The following is a 17,428-nucleotide window of genomic DNA, read 5'->3' on the forward strand; positions in this document are numbered from 1 at the left end:
CCCTGGGAAACAGGGCCCTGGTGGGACTGGCCATCTCGGGGCTAATTCGTTTGGAAACCCAGCCCCCTCCCATTCCGCCCCTTCCTCCACGGCTCCCCCGCCCCCCGCCCCCGGGACGGACTCATTTAGCGCCGCGCGAGTTCTTAAGGAAAGCCCAGAAGGAAAAGCTGAACGCGGGATGCTCCTCTCTCTTTCTCTGCGGAGGGGCAACCTTTGGGGAGGAGTCAAGTCTTCGAACTCGCAGTCAGGCTGACCCGAGTTCTACCCGGGCTTCGCTCCCGCTACACTCGGCGACCTGAGCCCAGGCGCGTCCCGGCTCCTGGCCTCAATTGCCCTCTCTGTCAAACGGATTAGCCATCCCTGCCCTCAGGACCTCACAGGGCTGTGGGGGAGGATTAAGTGGAGTGGGAACTCTGGGCCCAGAGCCAGGAGCCAGGAGATCCAGCTCAGAAGCTGCCACTCAGTAGCCGAGCAACCTCGGGTAAATCGTTTCCGGATTCCGAACCTCAGTTTCCCCAGAGAGAAAAACAATGGGTTGGTTTCTAAGATTCCCAGTAAGGGCCCATCCTGGATCTCGATTCTAACATTGCCAGTGCTAGGCTCACACCCCGGCTTCCTCCCACAATTGTCCAACAATCCTCTCTCCTTCCCACCCACCCCCCTCCTCCCTTTTCCTGGAACAAAACACCTCCAGCCCAGACCGTCCAGGCAAGGGTTAAAGCCCCAGCCCGGCTTGCTCGCTCCGCAGGCTCTGGGCTGATTGACACATTCCCGGGGCGGAACGCCGGGGCTGGCCAATGGGCGCTGGCGGCGGCGGCGGCGCGGGGGCCCCACGTGGGGGCGCGGTGGCCCCCGCGGCACCCTGATTGGCCGGCCCGGCTCGGCGCTGGCCCGCACGAGCCCCGGCCCACGTGGACCTGGCGCGCGTTCATTGATCAGTTTCCCCGCAGAGCCGCTGCTGCCTCTGCTGCCCGGGGAGGCGGGGGAGGCGGGGCGGGCGGGGGCGGAGCGGAGCGGAGCGGGGAGGGCGGCCCGGAGGAGGAGGAGGAGGAGGAGGCAGCGGCGGCGGCGACAGCGGCGGCCGAGGCGGCCGAGGGGGCGGGGAGGCCGAGCCGAGGTTGGGGCTGGGGCTAGGGCTGGGGCCGGGGCCGGGACCGGGCCCGGGCGGAGCTGAGCGGGCCGAGCGGCGCAGGCCAGCCCGGGGGCGGGAGGGGGAGCGCTCCTGGCCTCGGCCTTCGCCTTCCCCTTTCCCTTTCCCTGCGGGCGCCAAGCTGAGCGGGCCTGGCCGGACCGGACCCGGCAGAGCTGGGCTGGGGCCGCCAAGCCTCCGCCCCCCGACGGCGGTGCCTGCTTTCCCCTCGTGCCCCAGCCTGCCCGGTGAGTCCTGGGGGAGCGAGCGGGGACGACTGCCTGCTCCTTCCCCTCCCCGAGAGGGAGATAGGAGGCGGGGCCGGGGGGGGGGTGCGTTGGGAAGCGGAGGAGGAAAGGAAAGAGTGGGGGAGAATGGGTGAGTAAGGGAGAAGGGAAGAGAATGGGGGAGAGGGGAGAAATGGGTGAGGAGGGGAGAAGAGATTGAGGAGAATGAGTGAGGAAGGGAGCAGAGGACTAATGGAGAGAATGAGGGAGAAGGGAGAGAGTGAGGAAGCTGGGGGAAGAGGGAGAGAGAGTAAGGGAAAGAGGCAGAGACTGGGGAAGAGGCTAGAGAATGGAGAGAGGGGAGAGTAAGGAAAGGAGGAGAGTGGGGGAGGGGAAGAATGGAGGAAAGGGGAGAAGATAGATACAGGTGGGAGTAGAGAAGGGTGGGGATGAGAAGAAAAGAGGGAAGCAGGAAGGAATGAAGGAGTGAAAAGGAAAGGGAGGAGAAAGGAAGCTGAAAGGAAGGAAGAAGGGAAGAGAGGAGGAAAGGGGGGAGGAAAAAGGGAAAAAAGGGAAGGAGGAGGGCCCATTGTCTGGCTGGAGCCAGAGCTGGGTGGGTTGGCACTGGGGAGAGCAGTGCTGAGCTGGGGAAGAGGGATGCTGGCCAAAGTGGCCTGCTAGCCCCAGGCTGGCCAGCCGTGGACCTGTGCCAGGCTGGAGTTGGACAGCAGGTGGAGAGGCTGCTGGCAGGAGCTGGAAGGGGGATAAGAAAGCTCCCAGTTCAGTTCAGAGTGCAGCCAGGGGGGTGATTATCTCAAAGGCTGTCCCCAAACAGCACCTAGGCCCAGGCACTGAGGGTGGCACAGCAGGGACACCTCCCCCCTTCCCCTTTCCCTCTTCCAGCCCAGTGCTGCCGGCTGCCTTTCAGAACCCGTTGGCAGCCGCCTTGGCGGTTTCGAGCTGGAGCCTGTCCGAGGGCCTGGGCGAAGGGCCAGAGATTGGATCTAGTAACCAGAGAGGTGGCTGGTGGATAAGACGGAGGGCTGCTCACTCTGGCTGAAGATGTTTCCCCAGAACAGGCCGCCTTTGGTGAGTCCTGCTTTCGGGGCCATTCTGGGGACCCCTGGTTAATCCCTGACACTTTCGGTGCGCGACTCCCGTTGGGTTGGAAGGTAGTAATAGGGGGGAGAAGAAAAGGAACCCCAACTCGGAGTAATAAATGGCTCTTATGACCTCAGACGAATCCCTTCCCCACCCCTTGGGATCTGGGTATTTGTAAAATAAAGACATTGACCTAGAGGGTCCCCAAGACCCTTTCCTAGCTCAGGCAACGTACATAAGCGGTGGGTTTGCGTTCCAGCTCACGTACTTCCTGGCATCAACCATTTTCAAATTCTAGCTCTGGCCTTGGGTAACCCAGTGTCCCAAAATGGTCTTTTTAAAGATTTTTAATTTAGGGTGAGCACTGGGTTCAAATTCTGACTCACTCATTTAAGAGTGGTATGATTTTTGGTAAGTCCCTTCCTCTCTGAGACTGTTGATTTCTTTTTCCAATGGGAAGAGGAGGGAAGGGGAGACCCCAGACTCTCATTTCTACCCTCTGCCCTCTTGGCACCAGAGTTCCATCTCCCAGTCTCTCGGGAGTGGGCGCTGGCTGACTGTGCCCCTTCCTGCCTCCCCATAGACCCACCTTCAGGCCCCACCAGTGGCCTCCGCCGCAGCTGTGCTTGTGACCACCAATGCTTCGGCCACGACCCCCCAGACCCTCAAACTCACCTACCCAGAGACTTTGGATCGGATCAAAGAAGAATTCCAGTTCCTTCAGAGCCAATACCACAGGTACAGCTTTGGAGAAGGAAGATTCTGGCCTGGAATCCTGGCTGAGCTCTAGCTGCTTGGGGTTGGGAGAAGTCCTGGATTTTGGAGTTGTTTTGAGTGCGATGACGTTTTCGGGGGGTGGGAGCCCCTTACCTTCTGCCTTAGAATCAGTACTGAGTATCTGGCCCAAGGCAGGAGAGCAGCTATGGTTAGACAACTGAGGCTAAGGTGACTTGGTTGGAGGTCGGATTTGAACCCAGGGCCTCCTGTCTCCAGGCCTGGCTTTCTGTCCGCCTGACTCTTGATAGCAGCCCTGTGATTTGGGGCCAGGGCCTCTTCTCCCCCTCGATCCTCCGATCAGCTTTAATCCTGGGGTCTTCAAGCTCCCGAGGGCCTCCGTTTCTCCCTTCCACTCCCCTTCCCTCCCTGATCCAGCCTCGTGTGGTCCAGTGGAGAGCCCTGGACAGAATGTCAGTTCCCCTTGGGAAGCTGCTGCTGCCTTGCTGGGTGATGTCAGAGAAGAGCGTTTCCCTCTCTGGCCCAGGGTTTTCCAGCTTTAGAAGGATGGCGGTGAACTTTCCCTGAGCCCCTCCCCCTCCCCCTTGGGGGGGGCCCCTCGCCGAGCCTGGGCTGCCTCTGGCGCCCTCACTCAGCACTTGCATCTGCCCTTTAGCTTGAAGGTGGAATGTGAGAAGCTGGCGTCCGAGAAGACTGAGATTCACCGGCACTATGTCATGGTGAGCGGCCCGGCCGGGGTGGGGGGTCCTCACGACAGCCCTTGGGGGGCCCGGGGGCTGGAGCCAGCCTTTGTCCTCCCTCCATCTCCCTGTTCCCCTCTTTGCAGTACTATGAGATGTCTTACGGCCTCAACATCGAGATGCACAAGCAGGTGAGTAGCCCGGCGTCTGGCCCTCGGCCCTCCCCGGGAAGGGCTCTGGGGGTGGGCGGCAGCCCACCCAGCAGCCTCTTGGAGAGGGGGTGCAGGTAGGGGGCCTCCTGGGCCTTCTTGTGGCTTCCCCTTCCAGCAGAGCTGACACCATCTCCCCCCATCCCCTCCCTCCCCTGCCTGCCCATCCCTGTCTCATCTGGCCCAGGGGCTCCCAGGCAGCAGCATTTACGGAGATCCGATCCCAGGTGCTGCTGGCTGCCTGCCAGGGCCCTGTCTGTGCTTTCACTGGGGCCTGAGACGAGGCTGGGCTGACAGGCACTGGCTGCTGAGGGAGAGTGGAGGGAGGCAGCGACAGAGCTGGGCCTTGTCGGGGTGCTGCGCTCCCAGCCCTCCCCAGGGCTTTTGTGTAGGGCTGCTTAGCGCAGGGGTGCCCGAGGGCGTCGGGGATTCAGGGCCGGCTGCTGCCAGCCCCTCCCTGGCATGCCGTGTGGGCTTCCAGAGCCTATAATTAAGTTCTCCTAAACTCCCCAACATTCACAGTGGAAAGGGGCTTCCTGAATGACAGGCATGGAGCACGACTGGGAGGCCGGCCCTTCCTTTGGATGAGGAGGGCGTTGGGGGCCCAGACGAGCTCAGGGACTTACCCAGGCTCTGTCAGTGCGGCTGCAGAGCCAGGAACGAGAACCCGGACCCGGAGCCCTTTGTACTACAGAGGGGCTGGGGTCTCCGAGGAAGGTCCCCAAGCGGACATTCTGGGCCTGAGGATCCTCCCAGCCCTGACCTTCTGGCTTCTGAGGGCCCTCCTAGCCCTGATACTCCCAGCCCTAAGGGTTCTCTTAGTTCTGATCCTGTTCTAGGGGCCTTCCCAGCCCTGATACTCCCAGCCCTAAGGGTTCTCTTGGTTCTGACCCTGTTCTAGGGGCCTTCCCAGCCCTGATACTCCCAGCCCTAAGGGTTCTCTTAGTTCTGACCCTGTTCTAGGGGCCTTCCCAGCCCTAAGGGTTCTCTTAGTTCTGACCCTGTTCTAGGGGCCTTCCCAGCCCTGATACTCCCAGCCCCAAGGGTTCTCTTAGTTCTGACCCTGTTCTAGGGGCCTTCCCAGCCCTGATACTCCCAGCCCTAAGGGTTCTCTTAGTTCTGACCCTGTTCTAGGGGCCTTCCCAGTGCTGATACTCCCAGCCCTAAGGGTTCTCTTAGTTCTGACCCTGTTCTAGGGGCCTTCCCAGTGCTGATACTCCCAGCCCTAAGGGTTCTCTTGGTTCTGACCCTGTTCTAGGGGCCTTCCCAGTGCTGATACTCCCAGCCCTAAGGGTTCTCTTAGTTCTGACCCTGTTCTAGGGGCCTTCCCAGCCCTAAGGGTTCTCTTAGTTCTGACCCTGTTCTTGGGACCTTCCCAGCCCTAAAGGTTCTCTTTGTTCTGACCCTGTTCTAGGGGCCTTCCCAGTGCTGATACTCCCAGCCCTAAGGGTTCTCTTGGTTCTGACCCTGTTCTAGGGGCCTTCCCAGTGCTGATACTCCCAGCCCTAAGGGTTCTCTTAGTTCTGACCCTGTTCTAGGGGCCTTCCCAGCCCTAAGGGTTCTCTTAGTTCTGACCCTGTTCTTGGGACCTTCCCAGCCCTAAAGGTTCTCTTTGTTCTGACCCTGTTCTAGGGGCCTTCCCAGTGCTGATACTCCCAGCCCTAAGGGTTCTCTTAGTTCTGACCCTGTTCTAGGGGCCCTCCCAGTGCTTGATACTCCCAGCCCCAAGGGTTCTCTTAGTTCTGACCCTGTTCTAGGAGCCCTCCCAGTGCTGATACTCCCAGCCCCAAGGGTTCTCTTAGTTCTGACCCTGTTCTAGGGGCCTTCCCAGCCCTGATACTCCCAGCCCTAAGGGTTCTCTTAGTTCTGACCCTGTTCTAGGGGCCTTCCCAGCCCTGATACTCCCAGCCCTAAGGGTTCTCTTAGTTCTGACCCTGTTCTGGGGGCCTTCCCAGCCCTGATACTCCCAGCCCTAAGGGTTCTCTTAGTTCTGACCCTGTTCTAGGGGCCTTCCCAGCCCTGATACTCCCAGCCCTAAGGGTTCTCTTAGTTCTGACCCTGTTCTGGGGGCCTTCCCAGCCCTGATACTCCCAGCCCTAAGGGTTCTCTTAGTTCTGACCCTGTTCTAGGGGCCCTCCCAGTGCTTGATACTCCCAGCCCCAAGGGTTCTCTTAGTTCTGACCCTGTTCTAGGGGCCTTCCCAGCCCTGATACTCCCAGCCCCAAGGGTTCTCTTAGTTCTGACCCTGTTCTAGGGGCCTTCCCAGCCCTGATACTCCCAGCCCTAAGGGTTCTCTTAGTTCTGACCCTGTTCTAGGGGCCTTCCCAGCCCTAAGGGTTCTCTTAGTTCTGACCCTGTTCTAGGGGCCTTCCCAGTGCTGATACTCCCAGCCCTAAGGGTTCTCTTGGTTCTGACCCTGTTCTAGGGGCCTTCCCAGTGCTGATACTCCCAGCCCTAAGGGTTCTCTTAGTTCTGACCCTGTTCTAGGGGCCTTCCCAGCCCTAAGGGTTCTCTTAGTTCTGACCCTGTTCTTGGGACCTTCCCAGCCCTAAAGGTTCTCTTTGTTCTGACCCTGTTCTAGGGGCCTTCCCAGTGCTGATACTCCCAGCCCTAAGGGTTCTCTTGGTTCTGACCCTGTTCTAGGGGCCTTCCCAGTGCTGATACTCCCAGCCCTAAGGGTTCTCTTAGTTCTGACCCTGTTCTAGGGGCCTTCCCAGCCCTGATACTCCCAGCCCTAAGGGTTCTCTTAGTTCTGACCCTGTTCTGGGGGCCTTCCCAGCCCTGATACTCCCAGCCCTAAGGGTTCTCTTAGTTCTGACCCTGTTCTAGGGGCCCTCCCAGTGCTTGATACTCCCAGCCCCAAGGGTTCTCTTAGTTCTGACCCTGTTCTAGGGGCCTTCCCAGCCCTGATACTCCCAGCCCCAAGGGTTCTCTTAGTTCTGACCCTGTTCTAGGGGCCTTCCCAGCCCTGATACTCCCAGCCCTAAGGGTTCTCTTAGTTCTGACCCTGTTCTAGGGGCCTTCCCAGCCCTAAGGGTTCTCTTGGTTCTGACCCTGTTCTAGGGGCCCTCCCAGTGCTTGATACTCCCAGCCCCAAGGGTTCTCTTAGTTCTGACCCTGTTCTAGGGGCCTTCCCAGCCCTGATACTCCCAGCCCCAAGGGTTCTCTTAGTTCTGACCCTGTTCTAGGGGCCTTCCCAGCCCTGATACTCCCAGCCCTAAGGGTTCTCTTAGTTCTGACCCTGTTCTAGGGGCCTTCCCAGCCCTAAGGGTTCTCTTAGTTCTGACCCTGTTCTAGGGGCCTTCCCAGCCCTAACGGTTCTCTTAGTTCTGACCCTGTTCTTGGGACCTTCCCAGCCCTAAAGGTTCTCTTTGTTCTGACCCTGTTCTAGGGGCCTTCCCAGTGCTGATACTCCCAGCCCTAAGGGTTCTCTTGGTTCTGACCCTGTTCTAGGGGCCTTCCCAGTGCTGATACTCCCAGCCCTAAGGGTTCTCTTAGTTCTGACCCTGTTCTAGGGGCCTTCCCAGCCCTAAGGGTTCTCTTAGTTCTGACCCTGTTCTTGGGACCTTCCCAGCCCTAAAGGTTCTCTTTGTTCTGACCCTGTTCTAGGGGCCTTCCCAGTGCTGATACTCCCAGCCCTAAGGGTTCTCTTAGTTCTGACCCTGTTCTAGGGGCCCTCCCAGTGCTTGATACTCCCAGCCCCAAGGGTTCTCTTAGTTCTGACCCTGTTCTAGGAGCCCTCCCAGTGCTGATACTCCCAGCCCCAAGGGTTCTCTTAGTTCTGACCCTGTTCTAGGGGCCTTCCCAGCCCTGATACTCCCAGCCCTAAGGGTTCTCTTAGTTCTGACCCTGTTCTAGGGGCCTTCCCAGCCCTGATACTCCCAGCCCTAAGGGTTCTCTTAGTTCTGACCCTGTTCTGGGGGCCTTCCCAGCCCTGATACTCCCAGCCCTAAGGGTTCTCTTAGTTCTGACCCTGTTCTAGGGGCCTTCCCAGCCCTGATACTCCCAGCCCTAAGGGTTCTCTTAGTTCTGACCCTGTTCTGGGGGCCTTCCCAGCCCTGATACTCCCAGCCCCAAGGGTTCTCTTAGTTCTGACCCTGTTCTAGGGGCCTTCCCAGCCCTGATACTCCCAGCCCTAAGGGTTCTCTTAGTTCTGACCCTGTTCTGGGGGCCCTCCCAGCCCAGACTGTCTATGTTCTGAGGCCCTTCTAGGACTGACACTCAATTCTAAAGGCCTTGCTGAGGTTGACGTTCTGGGCTTTATTGGGGGGCCCTGTTCCTTAGGCCTGTCTCTGGTCTGCCCTGCCCCCCCATCCCTGCTTCTCCTGGCCTTTAAAAAAGGAACAAAAATCCCACCCCTCCTCCCCCCACCCCTGCCTGCCTGCCTGCCTCCTCCTCAAAGACCTCCTTCGGAGGGAGAGGAGGGGGGGAGCCATTGAGTGCACAGCAGAAGAGAGGGAGTGAGGGAGAGGGAGCCCAGAGCAGCAGGATCATTTTTCATGCTGAGAGCGTTAAAGTGCCCGTAAATTGCACATTAACGAGCCCCAGTGAATTGGAGGCTGCCTCCCCCGGGGCCCTGCCCATCAGTGCATCAGGCAGGAGGATCCGTCATTGCCCGCCTGCCCGCCCCAGGAGACAGCCTTCGCCTGCCCAGAAACCACCCAGTGGGGGCTGCCTGCCTCTGGCCGAGGGGCTGAGGCCTGGGAACACCCCCCCCCCCTTCCCTTTAGCTGGGAGCTGTTGGCTTGCTTAGCCCTTCCCAGAGAAAAATTCCCCTAGAGATGGCGGGGCCAGTGGAGGGGCTCCCATGGCGACCCCAGAGGAGCTTCTGTTTAGCCTTGTGAGGGCTGCCCAGGGCTATACCTCCCCCCTCCCCAGGTACAAGCAGCCAAGGGCCTCTGGCCCCCCTCAGCCCTGCTTGCTGCCCTTTCCAGCTGTTCCCTTTATCTTCCAGCCCAGGTAGCAGGGGAGGAAGTGAGAGCTAATTCTCACACCCTTCATCCGCCAGAAGCTTTGAGCAAAGCTCAGATCCTTTTCCACTCCCGACCCTCACCGCCCCCAACCATCCTTGCTGCCAATCCAGGCCCTGATTGCTTGTGGTGCACAAGTGGTATAGCAGGGAAAACCACAGCTGGGAGGAAGAGGGACCTCTCTAGGGCTTCCTGACAAGCCTTGAGAGCATCAATTAGCACTCAGCACCCAGCCTCTGAGCCAGGGGAAGGAGGGGGCACCCTGAGCCCAGGCCTGGCAGCATCCACTATTCAAGTGACCTGTCTAGAACCACAGAACCCAGAATGTCAGAGCTGGGAGAGAGCTTAGAACAGATACTGTCAGAGCTAGGAGGGAGCTTAGAACAGAGAATGTCAGAGCTGGGAGGGTCCTTAGAACAGAGAATGTCAGAGCTGGGAGAGAGCTTAGAACAGAGAATGTCATAGCTGGGAGAGTCCTTAGAACAGAGAATGTTAGAGCTGGGAGAGTCCTTAGAACAGAGAATGTCAGAGCTGGGAGGGACCTTAGAACAGAGAATGTCAGGGCTGGGAGGGAGCTTAGAACAGAGAATGTCAGAGCTGGGAGAGAGCTTAGAACAGAGAATATCAGGGCTGGGAGAGTCCTTAGAACAGAGAATGTCAGAGCTGGGAGGGACCTTAGAACAGAGAATGTCAGGGCTGGGAGGGAGCTTAGGACAGAGAATGTCAGAGCTGGGAGAGAGCTTAGAACAGAGAATATCAGGGCTGGGAGAGTCCTTAGAACAGAGAATGTCAGAGCTGGGAGGGACCTTAGAACAGAGAATGTCAGGGCTGGGAGGGAGCTTAGGACAGAGAATGTCAGAGCTGGGAGAGAGCTTAGAACAGAGACTGTCAGAGCTAGGAGGGAGCTTAGAACAGAGAATGTCAGAGGTGGGAGGGAGCTTAGAACAGAGAATGTCAGAGCTGGGAGAGACCTTAGAACAGAGAATGTCATAGCTGGGAGAGTCCTTAGAACAGAGAATGTTAGAGCTGGGAGAGTCCTTAGAACAGAGAATGTCAGAGCTGGGAGGGACCTTAGAACAGAGAATGTCAGGGCTGGGAGGGAGCTTAGAACAGAGAATGTCAGAGCTGGGAGAGAGCTTAGAACAGAGAATATCAGGGCTGGGAGAGTCCTTAGAACAGAGAATGTCAGAGCTGGGAGGGACCTTAGAACAGAGAATGTCAGGGCTGGGAGGGAGCTTAGGACAGAGAATGTCAGAGCTGGGAGAGAGCTTAGAACAGAGACTGTCAGAGCTAGGAGGGAGCTTAGAACAGAGAATGTCAGAGGTGGGAGGGAGCTTAGAACAGAGAATGTCAGAGCTGGGAGAGACCTTAGAACAGAGAATGTCAGAGCTGGGAGGGAGCTTAGAACAGAGAATGTCAGAGCTGGGAGAGACCTTAGAACAGAGAATGTCAGAGCTGGGAGGGAGCTTAGAACAGAGAATGTCAGAGGTGGGAGGGAGCTTAGAACAGAGAATGTCAGAGCTGGGAGAGACCTTAGAACAGAGAATGTCAGAGCTGGGAGGGAGCTTAGAACAGAGAATGTCAGAGCTGGGAGAGACCTTAGAACAGAGAATGTCAGAGCTGGGAGGGAGCTTAGAACAGAGAATGTCAGAGCTGGGGGGACCCTCAGAGCAGAGGATGTCGGGGCTTTGAGGGCCCTTAGGACAGCATCCGAGCCGGGAGCTATAGACAGGCTGGCCCTCAAGGAGATGAGGCCTTCATCTTGGCTCGGCCACTCGACTCAATAGATGTTGGCCATCGATTCCCTTCCCGGAGCCTCCTCTCTGCCATCTCCAGAATGAGGGCGTCGTCTGTGTCCTTGATAGCCCTTCTAGCTCTGAGGTCCTGAGCCGCAGCGACGTGGTTCAGGCGCCCCCACAGCTGGCTTTGTGCTTCTTCCAGACAGAGATTGCCAAACGGCTGAACGTGATCTGTGCTCAGCTCATCCCGTTCCTCTCCCAGGAGGTAGGTGGCCGGCAGGGCAGCCGGTGGGGCTCCTGGCCAGCCTGGGGGTTAGGGGAGGGGTCTTCGGGCCGCGCCCCACCCGGTCTACCTCTCTCCCCAGCACCAGCAGCAGGTGGTCCAGGCCGTGGAGAGAGCCAAGCAGGTGACCATGGCGGAGCTGAATGCTGCCATCGGGGTAGGCGGATGCTCACAGGCGGGGAGGGATGAGGCCTGGTAGAAAGAGGGAACTGGGGGCAAAAACCAGCCTGGTGGCGCCACCCTTCACTAGTCCTGCCGTTGGAACCAGTCCCCAAGCTTCCCCGGGCCTCCGTTTCCACCGAGGAGCGGAAAGGATTAAATTAAATTAGGCCCCCTCCCAGGCTGCTTCCCCCTTCGCTGCTCTTCCCCCTCCCCCCCAGGCCTCCCCACATCCTCGCCTCGGCCCCGCGCTGCCCCAGCTCGCCCTGACCTGCCTCCCTTTCTTCCCCAGCACCAGCTGCAGGCCCAGCACCTGCCCCACTCTGCGCCCCCCATTCCGCTGACCCCGCACCCCTCGGGCCTGGCCAGCCTGGGCAGCGCGTCGGGGCTGCTGGCGTTAACGGGGGCGCTGGCGGCTCCGGCCCAGGCCGGGCCCAAGGACGACCGAGGCTTGGCGGACTTGGAGCACCGAGGTAGGTCTGCGTGGGCTGGGTCGGCGGGGAGGCCGAGAAGGCGAGCGCTGGGGTTCCTGCCCTCACCAGGCCCTCTCTTGTCTCCTTTGGTCCGCCCGCCGGCCGCTTCCCCCCACCCTGTGCCGCTGCCCTGGACGCAGAGAGAGACGCAGGCTCGGTAGGTGTTTGGTGTCGGTGCTGCCCTTGGTGGGGACGGTGGGGAGACGATACCGCAAGGCCCTGGGTTCAAATCCCATCTGAGACACTTGGTTGTTGTAAGGCTCTGGATAAGTCCGTCACCCTCTGTTGGTCTGCCTCTGTTTCCCCTTCTGGCCAACGAGGAGGCCTGTGAGAGCCCTCCTCCGCGGTCCCCTCTGCCTGTCTGAGGGTGCCTCTCCGTGTCTCTGTCAGAGCTCCCTGGCCCTCCCGAGCACCGACCGGGTCCGGAACATCTCGGAGTACCTGAGCGGCGGCAAGAAGAGGAGAGCCGAGGAGAAAGACTTTATTCCTGACTATGTAAGGGGGTGGGCCGGGAGGCTGGGCCGGCCCCTGCGAGGGTCCGGGCAGCCTGACGCGGGCCTCCCCCTCGTCCTCTCTAGGCCAGCGATGCTGACAAGAGTGAGGACAACCTGGTGGTCGATGAGGTCAGTGGGCCCTCCCTGCCCTCCTCCGGGGCCTCACGTGTGGGGGGGGCTGGGGCGGGGGGGAGCGGAGGCCGAGCCTTCTCCCCTGTCTCTCCAGGACCCCCAGTCCCCCCACAGCGTTCACTCCTATTCCTCGAGGGAGAACGGGCTGGACAAGACCCCGTTGCCTCGGAAGGAGGCCGTTCCTGGCAGCCCCCCGTCCGTCTCGTCGTCCCGGAGCGCCTCGCCCACTCGAAGCAAGGACCTGACCCCGGTATGTGGGGGGAGGGGTGGCTGGGGGGCTCCCTGAAGGAGGCTGCTGTGCTCAAAAACCTCCTCGAGCGCCCAGAAGTAGAGCTCAGGAGGCGCATCGCGCCGAGGAAGTGAGCAGAAGCCAGCCGGGGGGCTCCAAAGGCCATGGCAAAAACGAGAGGCTTCTGTGGGAGTGGGAGAGAGCCGGCCTGACCCTCCGCTGCAGGTGGAGAAGGCCGGGACTCCGGGCTTGAAGTCCAGCACCCCAACATCCCAGGGAGACGGGCTGGGGCCGGGGGGCGGCGGCGGCAGCAGCAGCAGCAGCAGCAGCAGCAGCAGCAGCAGCAGCAGCAGCCTCGGGACGCAGCCCTTCCGGCCTGGCCTGGGCAAGGCCGCAGTGGACTCTCTGGGTGAGCCGGCTCTGGGGCAGAGCTGGGGCCGGGATAGGGCCTGGGGGCGATGGGGCGGGGCTCGGCGCCTCCATGTTGTACACACACCTGACCACGGGCTGTGGGTCCCCTCCCAGCGCTGGGCCTGCGGAGCCCCCTGGCCATGGCCGGCTCCTACACGGGCCCCTTCGGGATGGGGATGGTGCACTCGGCAGTGAATGGAGACCTGGCCGGCACCGGGGCCTACACCGGGCTCCATCTGGCCTCCTCCCAGCTCAACGGGGCCGCCACCATGGGAGGGACTTCCGGCTATGGCCGTCCTGCCCTGGTGAGTAGGCTGGACGCTCCGGGCCTGTCCTTGGGGCTCGGCACGTGGACTCTCCCTATTGAACTCCCCGTTGCCTCGGTGAGGGCATCTGGGTTTTAGCCTCCTCCGGAGGCTCCCCTCTGACCCGTGCCAGTTTCGGGGGTGGGAGGGAGGGGGGAGGGGCTGGTGAGCCACACCCCACACCCACCCCTGCCCTGGGCTGTGTCTCCAGGTCAGCTATGATCCTCACTCCCACATGCGGGTTTCCAGTCTCTCTGCTAACCTGCCCAGCAGCTCCTCAGGAAAACCGTAAGTGTGGGGGGCCGAGGGGGGTCCTGGGGGCCAGAAGGGGAAAAGAGCAGTGCTGGCCCTGAGGCTGTGGAAGAACTGGGGGATAAGGGGGGGCTGAAAGAGGCCTTCCGGGCCGAGGAGGCCTTATCAGGAGGCTGCGTGGAAGCCTCCCTTCTCACACAGGCTCCCCTCCCCCTCCAGGGCTTACTCTTTCCACGTGTCTGCGGATGGGCAGATGCAGCCGGTGCCCTTCCCCTCCGACGCCCTCCTGGGCACGGGCATCCCCAGGCACGCGCGGCAGCTGCACACCCTCACCCACGGGGAGGTGGTCTGCGCCGTCACCATCAGCAACTCCACGCAGCACGTCTACACGGGGGGCAAGGGCTGCGTGAAGGTGTGGGACGTGGCCCAGCCCGGCACCAAGACTCCCGTGGCCCAGCTGGACTGCTTGGTGAGGGGGCTGCTGGGAGCCGGGCCGGGCGGCTGGGAGGAGCCCCGCCTCGTGCCCCTTCCCTGCTCTGCTGCTCTGAGCCTGGGCAAGGCGGGGCGGGGGCCGCCGACTGCTGCCCGCTGGCCTGTCCCCACTGACTGCCCTGCTCTCGCCCTCGCACCCAGAACCGGGACAACTACATCCGCTCCTGCAAGCTGCTGCCGGATGGGCGCAGCCTGATCGTGGGCGGGGAAGCCAGCACCCTGTCCATCTGGGACCTGGCGTCCCCCACCCCCCGCATCAAGGCCGAGCTCACCTCCTCGGCGCCCGCCTGCTACGCCCTGGCCATCAGCCCCGACGCCAAGGTGTGCTTCTCCTGCTGCAGCGACGGCAACATCGTGGTGTGGGACCTGCAGAACCAGGCCATGGTCAGGTGAGGCCGCGGGGCCGGCGCCGGCGGGGGGCACGATCGGACGTCCACGGGGAGGCCCCGCTGGAGCCCCGCGAGCGCCTCCTCTCCCTTCAGGCAGTTCCAGGGCCACACGGACGGGGCCAGCTGCATCGACATCTCCAACGACGGGGCCCGGCTGTGGACGGGCGGCCTGGACAACACGGTGCGCTGCTGGGACCTGCGGGAGGGCCGCCAGCTCCAGCAGCACGACTTCAGCTCCCAGGTACCCGCGCCTGCACAGCCCCTCCCCAGACCCCCGGGCCTTAGGCTCCCTCTGGGAGGGACGGTAGGGCGCCCGGAGCCGCACGAAGCCCTCTGGCTCTTCTGGGCCTGGGGCGGGCCGGGATCCAGGGCGGGCTTCTCGCATGGGCCTCCCGCTCCCCAGTTCTGAAAGCCGCCCTTCCCCCGCCCTCCAGATCTTCTCCTTGGGCCACTGCCCCACAGGCGACTGGCTAGCAGTGGGCATGGAGAGCAGCACTGTGGAGATCCTTCATGTCAGCAAGCCGGACAAGTACCAGCTGCACCTGCACGAGAGCTGCGTCCTCTCCCTCAAGTTTGCCTCCTGTGGTAGGAGCCGCCGGTGCCCGGGGCTGTGGGAGGGGGCCAGGGGAGGCCTTTAGACCGGCTCGAAATCACAGCCCTGCCTTGGGGTCTCTGGCCTGTCCCCAGCTCCTAGCAGCTTCTGGCTTAGCAAGACAGGAAGTGCTGACCCTTCCCCACCTGGCACAGAGCCTGGCTCTGCGTCAGCAAACGTTTGTTAAACGAATGAGTGGCATCAGTGGGTGAGCTGCTGGAGAAAAAAGCCTGTGGCCTTGTCTGTGATGAGTTGTATATTCCTAGCTAACATAGAGAACAGACTGTCAGAGCTGGGAGGGAGCTTAGAACAGAGAATGTCAGAGCTGGGAGGGAGCTTAGAACAGAGAATGTCAGAGCTGGGAGGGAGCTTAGAACCGAGAATGTCAGAGCTGGGAGAGTTCTTAGAACAGAGAATGTCAGAGCTGGGAGGGAGCTTAGAACAGAGAATGTCAGAGCTGGGAGAGTTCTTAGAACAGAGAATGTCAGAGCTGGGAGGGAGCTTAGAACAGAGAATGTCAGAGCTGGGAGAGTTCTTAGAACAGAGAATGTCAGAGCTGGGAGGGAGCTTAGAACAGAGAATGTCAGAGCTGGGAGAGACCTTAGAACAGAGGATGTCAGAGCTGGGAGAGTCCTTAGAACAGAGGATGTCAGAGCTGGGAGAGTCCTTAGAACAGGGAATGTCAGAGCTGGGAGGGAGCTTAGAACAGAGACTGTCAGAGCTGGGAGGGAGCTTAGAACAGAGAATGTCAGAGCTGGGAGGGAGCTTAGAACAGAGAATGTCAGAGCTGGGAGGGAGCTTAGAACAGAGAATGTCAGAGCTGGGAGGGAGCTTAGAACCGAGAATGTCAGAGCTGGGAGGACTCTTACAACAGAGAATGTCAGAGCTGGGAGAGTTCTTAGAACAGAGAATGTCAGAGCTGGGAGGGAGCTTAGAACCGAGAATGTCAGAGCTGGGAGAGTTCTTAGAACAGAGAATGTCAGAGCTGGGAGGGAGCTTAGAACAGAGAATGTCAGAGCTGGGAGAGACCTTAGAACAGAGGATGTCAGAGCTGGGAGGGTCCTTAGAACAGAGGATGTCAGAGCTGGGAGGGAGCTTAGAACAGAGAATGTCAGAGCTGGGAGGGAGCTTAGAACAGAGGATGTCAGAGCTGGGAGGGAGCTTAGAACAGAGGATGTCAGAGCTGGGAGGGAGCTTAGAACAGAGAATGTCAGAGCTGGGAGGGAGCTTAGAACAGAGAATGTCAGAGCTGGGAGGGAGCTTAGAACAGAGAATGTCAGAGCTGGGAGGGTCCTTAGAACAGAGAAGGTGGGGGGGGCTCCTCAGAGCCCAGAATGCCAGAGTCAGAAGGGCTTTCAGAGCTTTGATGTCAAACCCTTCTTTTCCACATGGAGAATCTGAAGCTGGGGTCACACAGGGTAAATGGCATTGACAGAGCTAGATCCCAGCTTTCTGGCCCCTTCCATAGACCTCTTCCCACTGCTAGGTAGGGTACTCAAAGCATAGAACTCTGGGCCTGGAATCAGGAAGACCAATCCAGCCTCAAACACATTCTAACTGTGACCCTGACCCTGGGTATGACGTGTCGCCTGTTTCAGTTTCCCCATCTGTAAAATGGGGATAGCAGCACGGCCTCCTCGGGCAGGCTTCCATACATGCCAGCTGTTCTCGTTATTGTCCCCCGTCACTGCCCCATCTCTTGTCTCCCCCTTCTGTCCAGGGCGGTGGTTTGTGAGCACCGGCAAGGACAACCTGCTCAACGCCTGGAGGACCCCCTACGGAGCCAGCATCTTCCAGGTGAGGGCCCCCTGGGGCTCTTGACCGAGGCGCTGTCTGGGGGGTCCTTCCCTCCCGCAGCCGTGCCCCCCAGCCCGGCCCAGTAACCTCCGTCCCTTTCTCTCCTGCCTCCTCTCCCCGGCCCTAGTCGAAAGAATCCTCGTCGGTCCTGAGCTGTGACATCTCCACGGACGACCAGTTCATCGTCACTGGCTCGGGGGACAAGAAGGCCACCGTCTATGAAGTCATCTACTGAGGCGCCGGCCTCCGCGTCGGGCCCCCCGCCCGAGCCCGTCCGCCAGCGACGTCCCAAAGAATCTCGGGGGCTCGGGAGGAAGCTCGGGGCCCGGCCCCCTCCCGCCCCCCTCAGTGGGAACTCTGGACATTTCGTGTGGTCTTTGGTGTTTATTTTTCTACTCCATGGATTCTGTTTTTTGGTGGGAGGGTTTGTAGGCCCCCGTCTTTTAGGTTGTATTTAATAAAATGCCAGAGGCACGTGGGGCTTGGTCAGCTTCTTCGGGGTCCCCCGCCCCCGGGTTCCTCCTGGGCTCTTAGACCCGAATGCTTCCCTCCCCACACCCTGGTGTCCCCAACGAAGGTGTCCCAGCCTGGGTAAGAGGTGGCAGCCCCTCCCCCCTCCGTCCATCCTTT

The 17,428-nt window shown here is 60.5% G+C and overlaps 1 protein-coding gene across 2 annotated transcripts; it reads left to right on the plus strand.

The window, feature by feature from the left end:
* The first annotated feature begins 1,032 nt into the window (after window positions 1–1,032).
* Window positions 1,033–17,275, plus strand: LOC100026206 (transducin-like enhancer protein 1). 2 transcript variants are annotated; one of them, XM_056822101.1, is made up of 21 exons: window positions 1,033–1,377; window positions 2,260–2,445; window positions 3,041–3,195; window positions 3,848–3,911; window positions 4,019–4,063; window positions 10,993–11,055; window positions 11,156–11,230; window positions 11,525–11,705; window positions 11,846–11,862; window positions 12,096–12,200; window positions 12,284–12,328; window positions 12,426–12,581; window positions 12,786–12,969; window positions 13,086–13,276; window positions 13,488–13,564; window positions 13,748–13,997; window positions 14,162–14,409; window positions 14,503–14,650; window positions 14,844–14,994; window positions 16,722–16,798; window positions 16,926–17,275. In XM_056822101.1, exons 2-21 carry the CDS (start codon window positions 2,419–2,421, stop codon window positions 17,031–17,033), a joined length of 2,367 nt encoding a protein of 788 aa, XP_056678079.1. In that variant the 5' UTR covers window positions 1,033–1,377; window positions 2,260–2,418; the 3' UTR covers window positions 17,034–17,275. The 2 variants fall into 2 exon arrangements, with proteins under 2 accessions (XP_056678079.1, XP_056678080.1); XM_056822102.1 differs by having other exon boundaries at window positions 2,285–2,445.
* Window positions 17,276–17,428: the final 153 nt, after the last annotated feature.

This window comes from Monodelphis domestica, chromosome 3, assembly GCF_027887165.1.
Source record: "Monodelphis domestica isolate mMonDom1 chromosome 3, mMonDom1.pri, whole genome shotgun sequence".
Lineage (NCBI taxonomy): Eukaryota > Metazoa > Chordata > Mammalia > Didelphimorphia > Didelphidae > Monodelphis > Monodelphis domestica.

Coding starts and splice junctions, on each gene's coding strand:
- LOC100026206 (XM_056822101.1), top strand. CDS start 2,419: ATGTTTCCCCAGAACAGGCCGCCTTTG. Junction 14,410..14,502: donor CAGAACCAGGCCATGGTCAG/GTGAGGCCGCGG, acceptor CTCTCCCTTCAG/GCAGTTCCAGGGCCACACGG. Junction 14,651..14,843: donor AGCACGACTTCAGCTCCCAG/GTACCCGCGCCT, acceptor CCCGCCCTCCAG/ATCTTCTCCTTGGGCCACTG.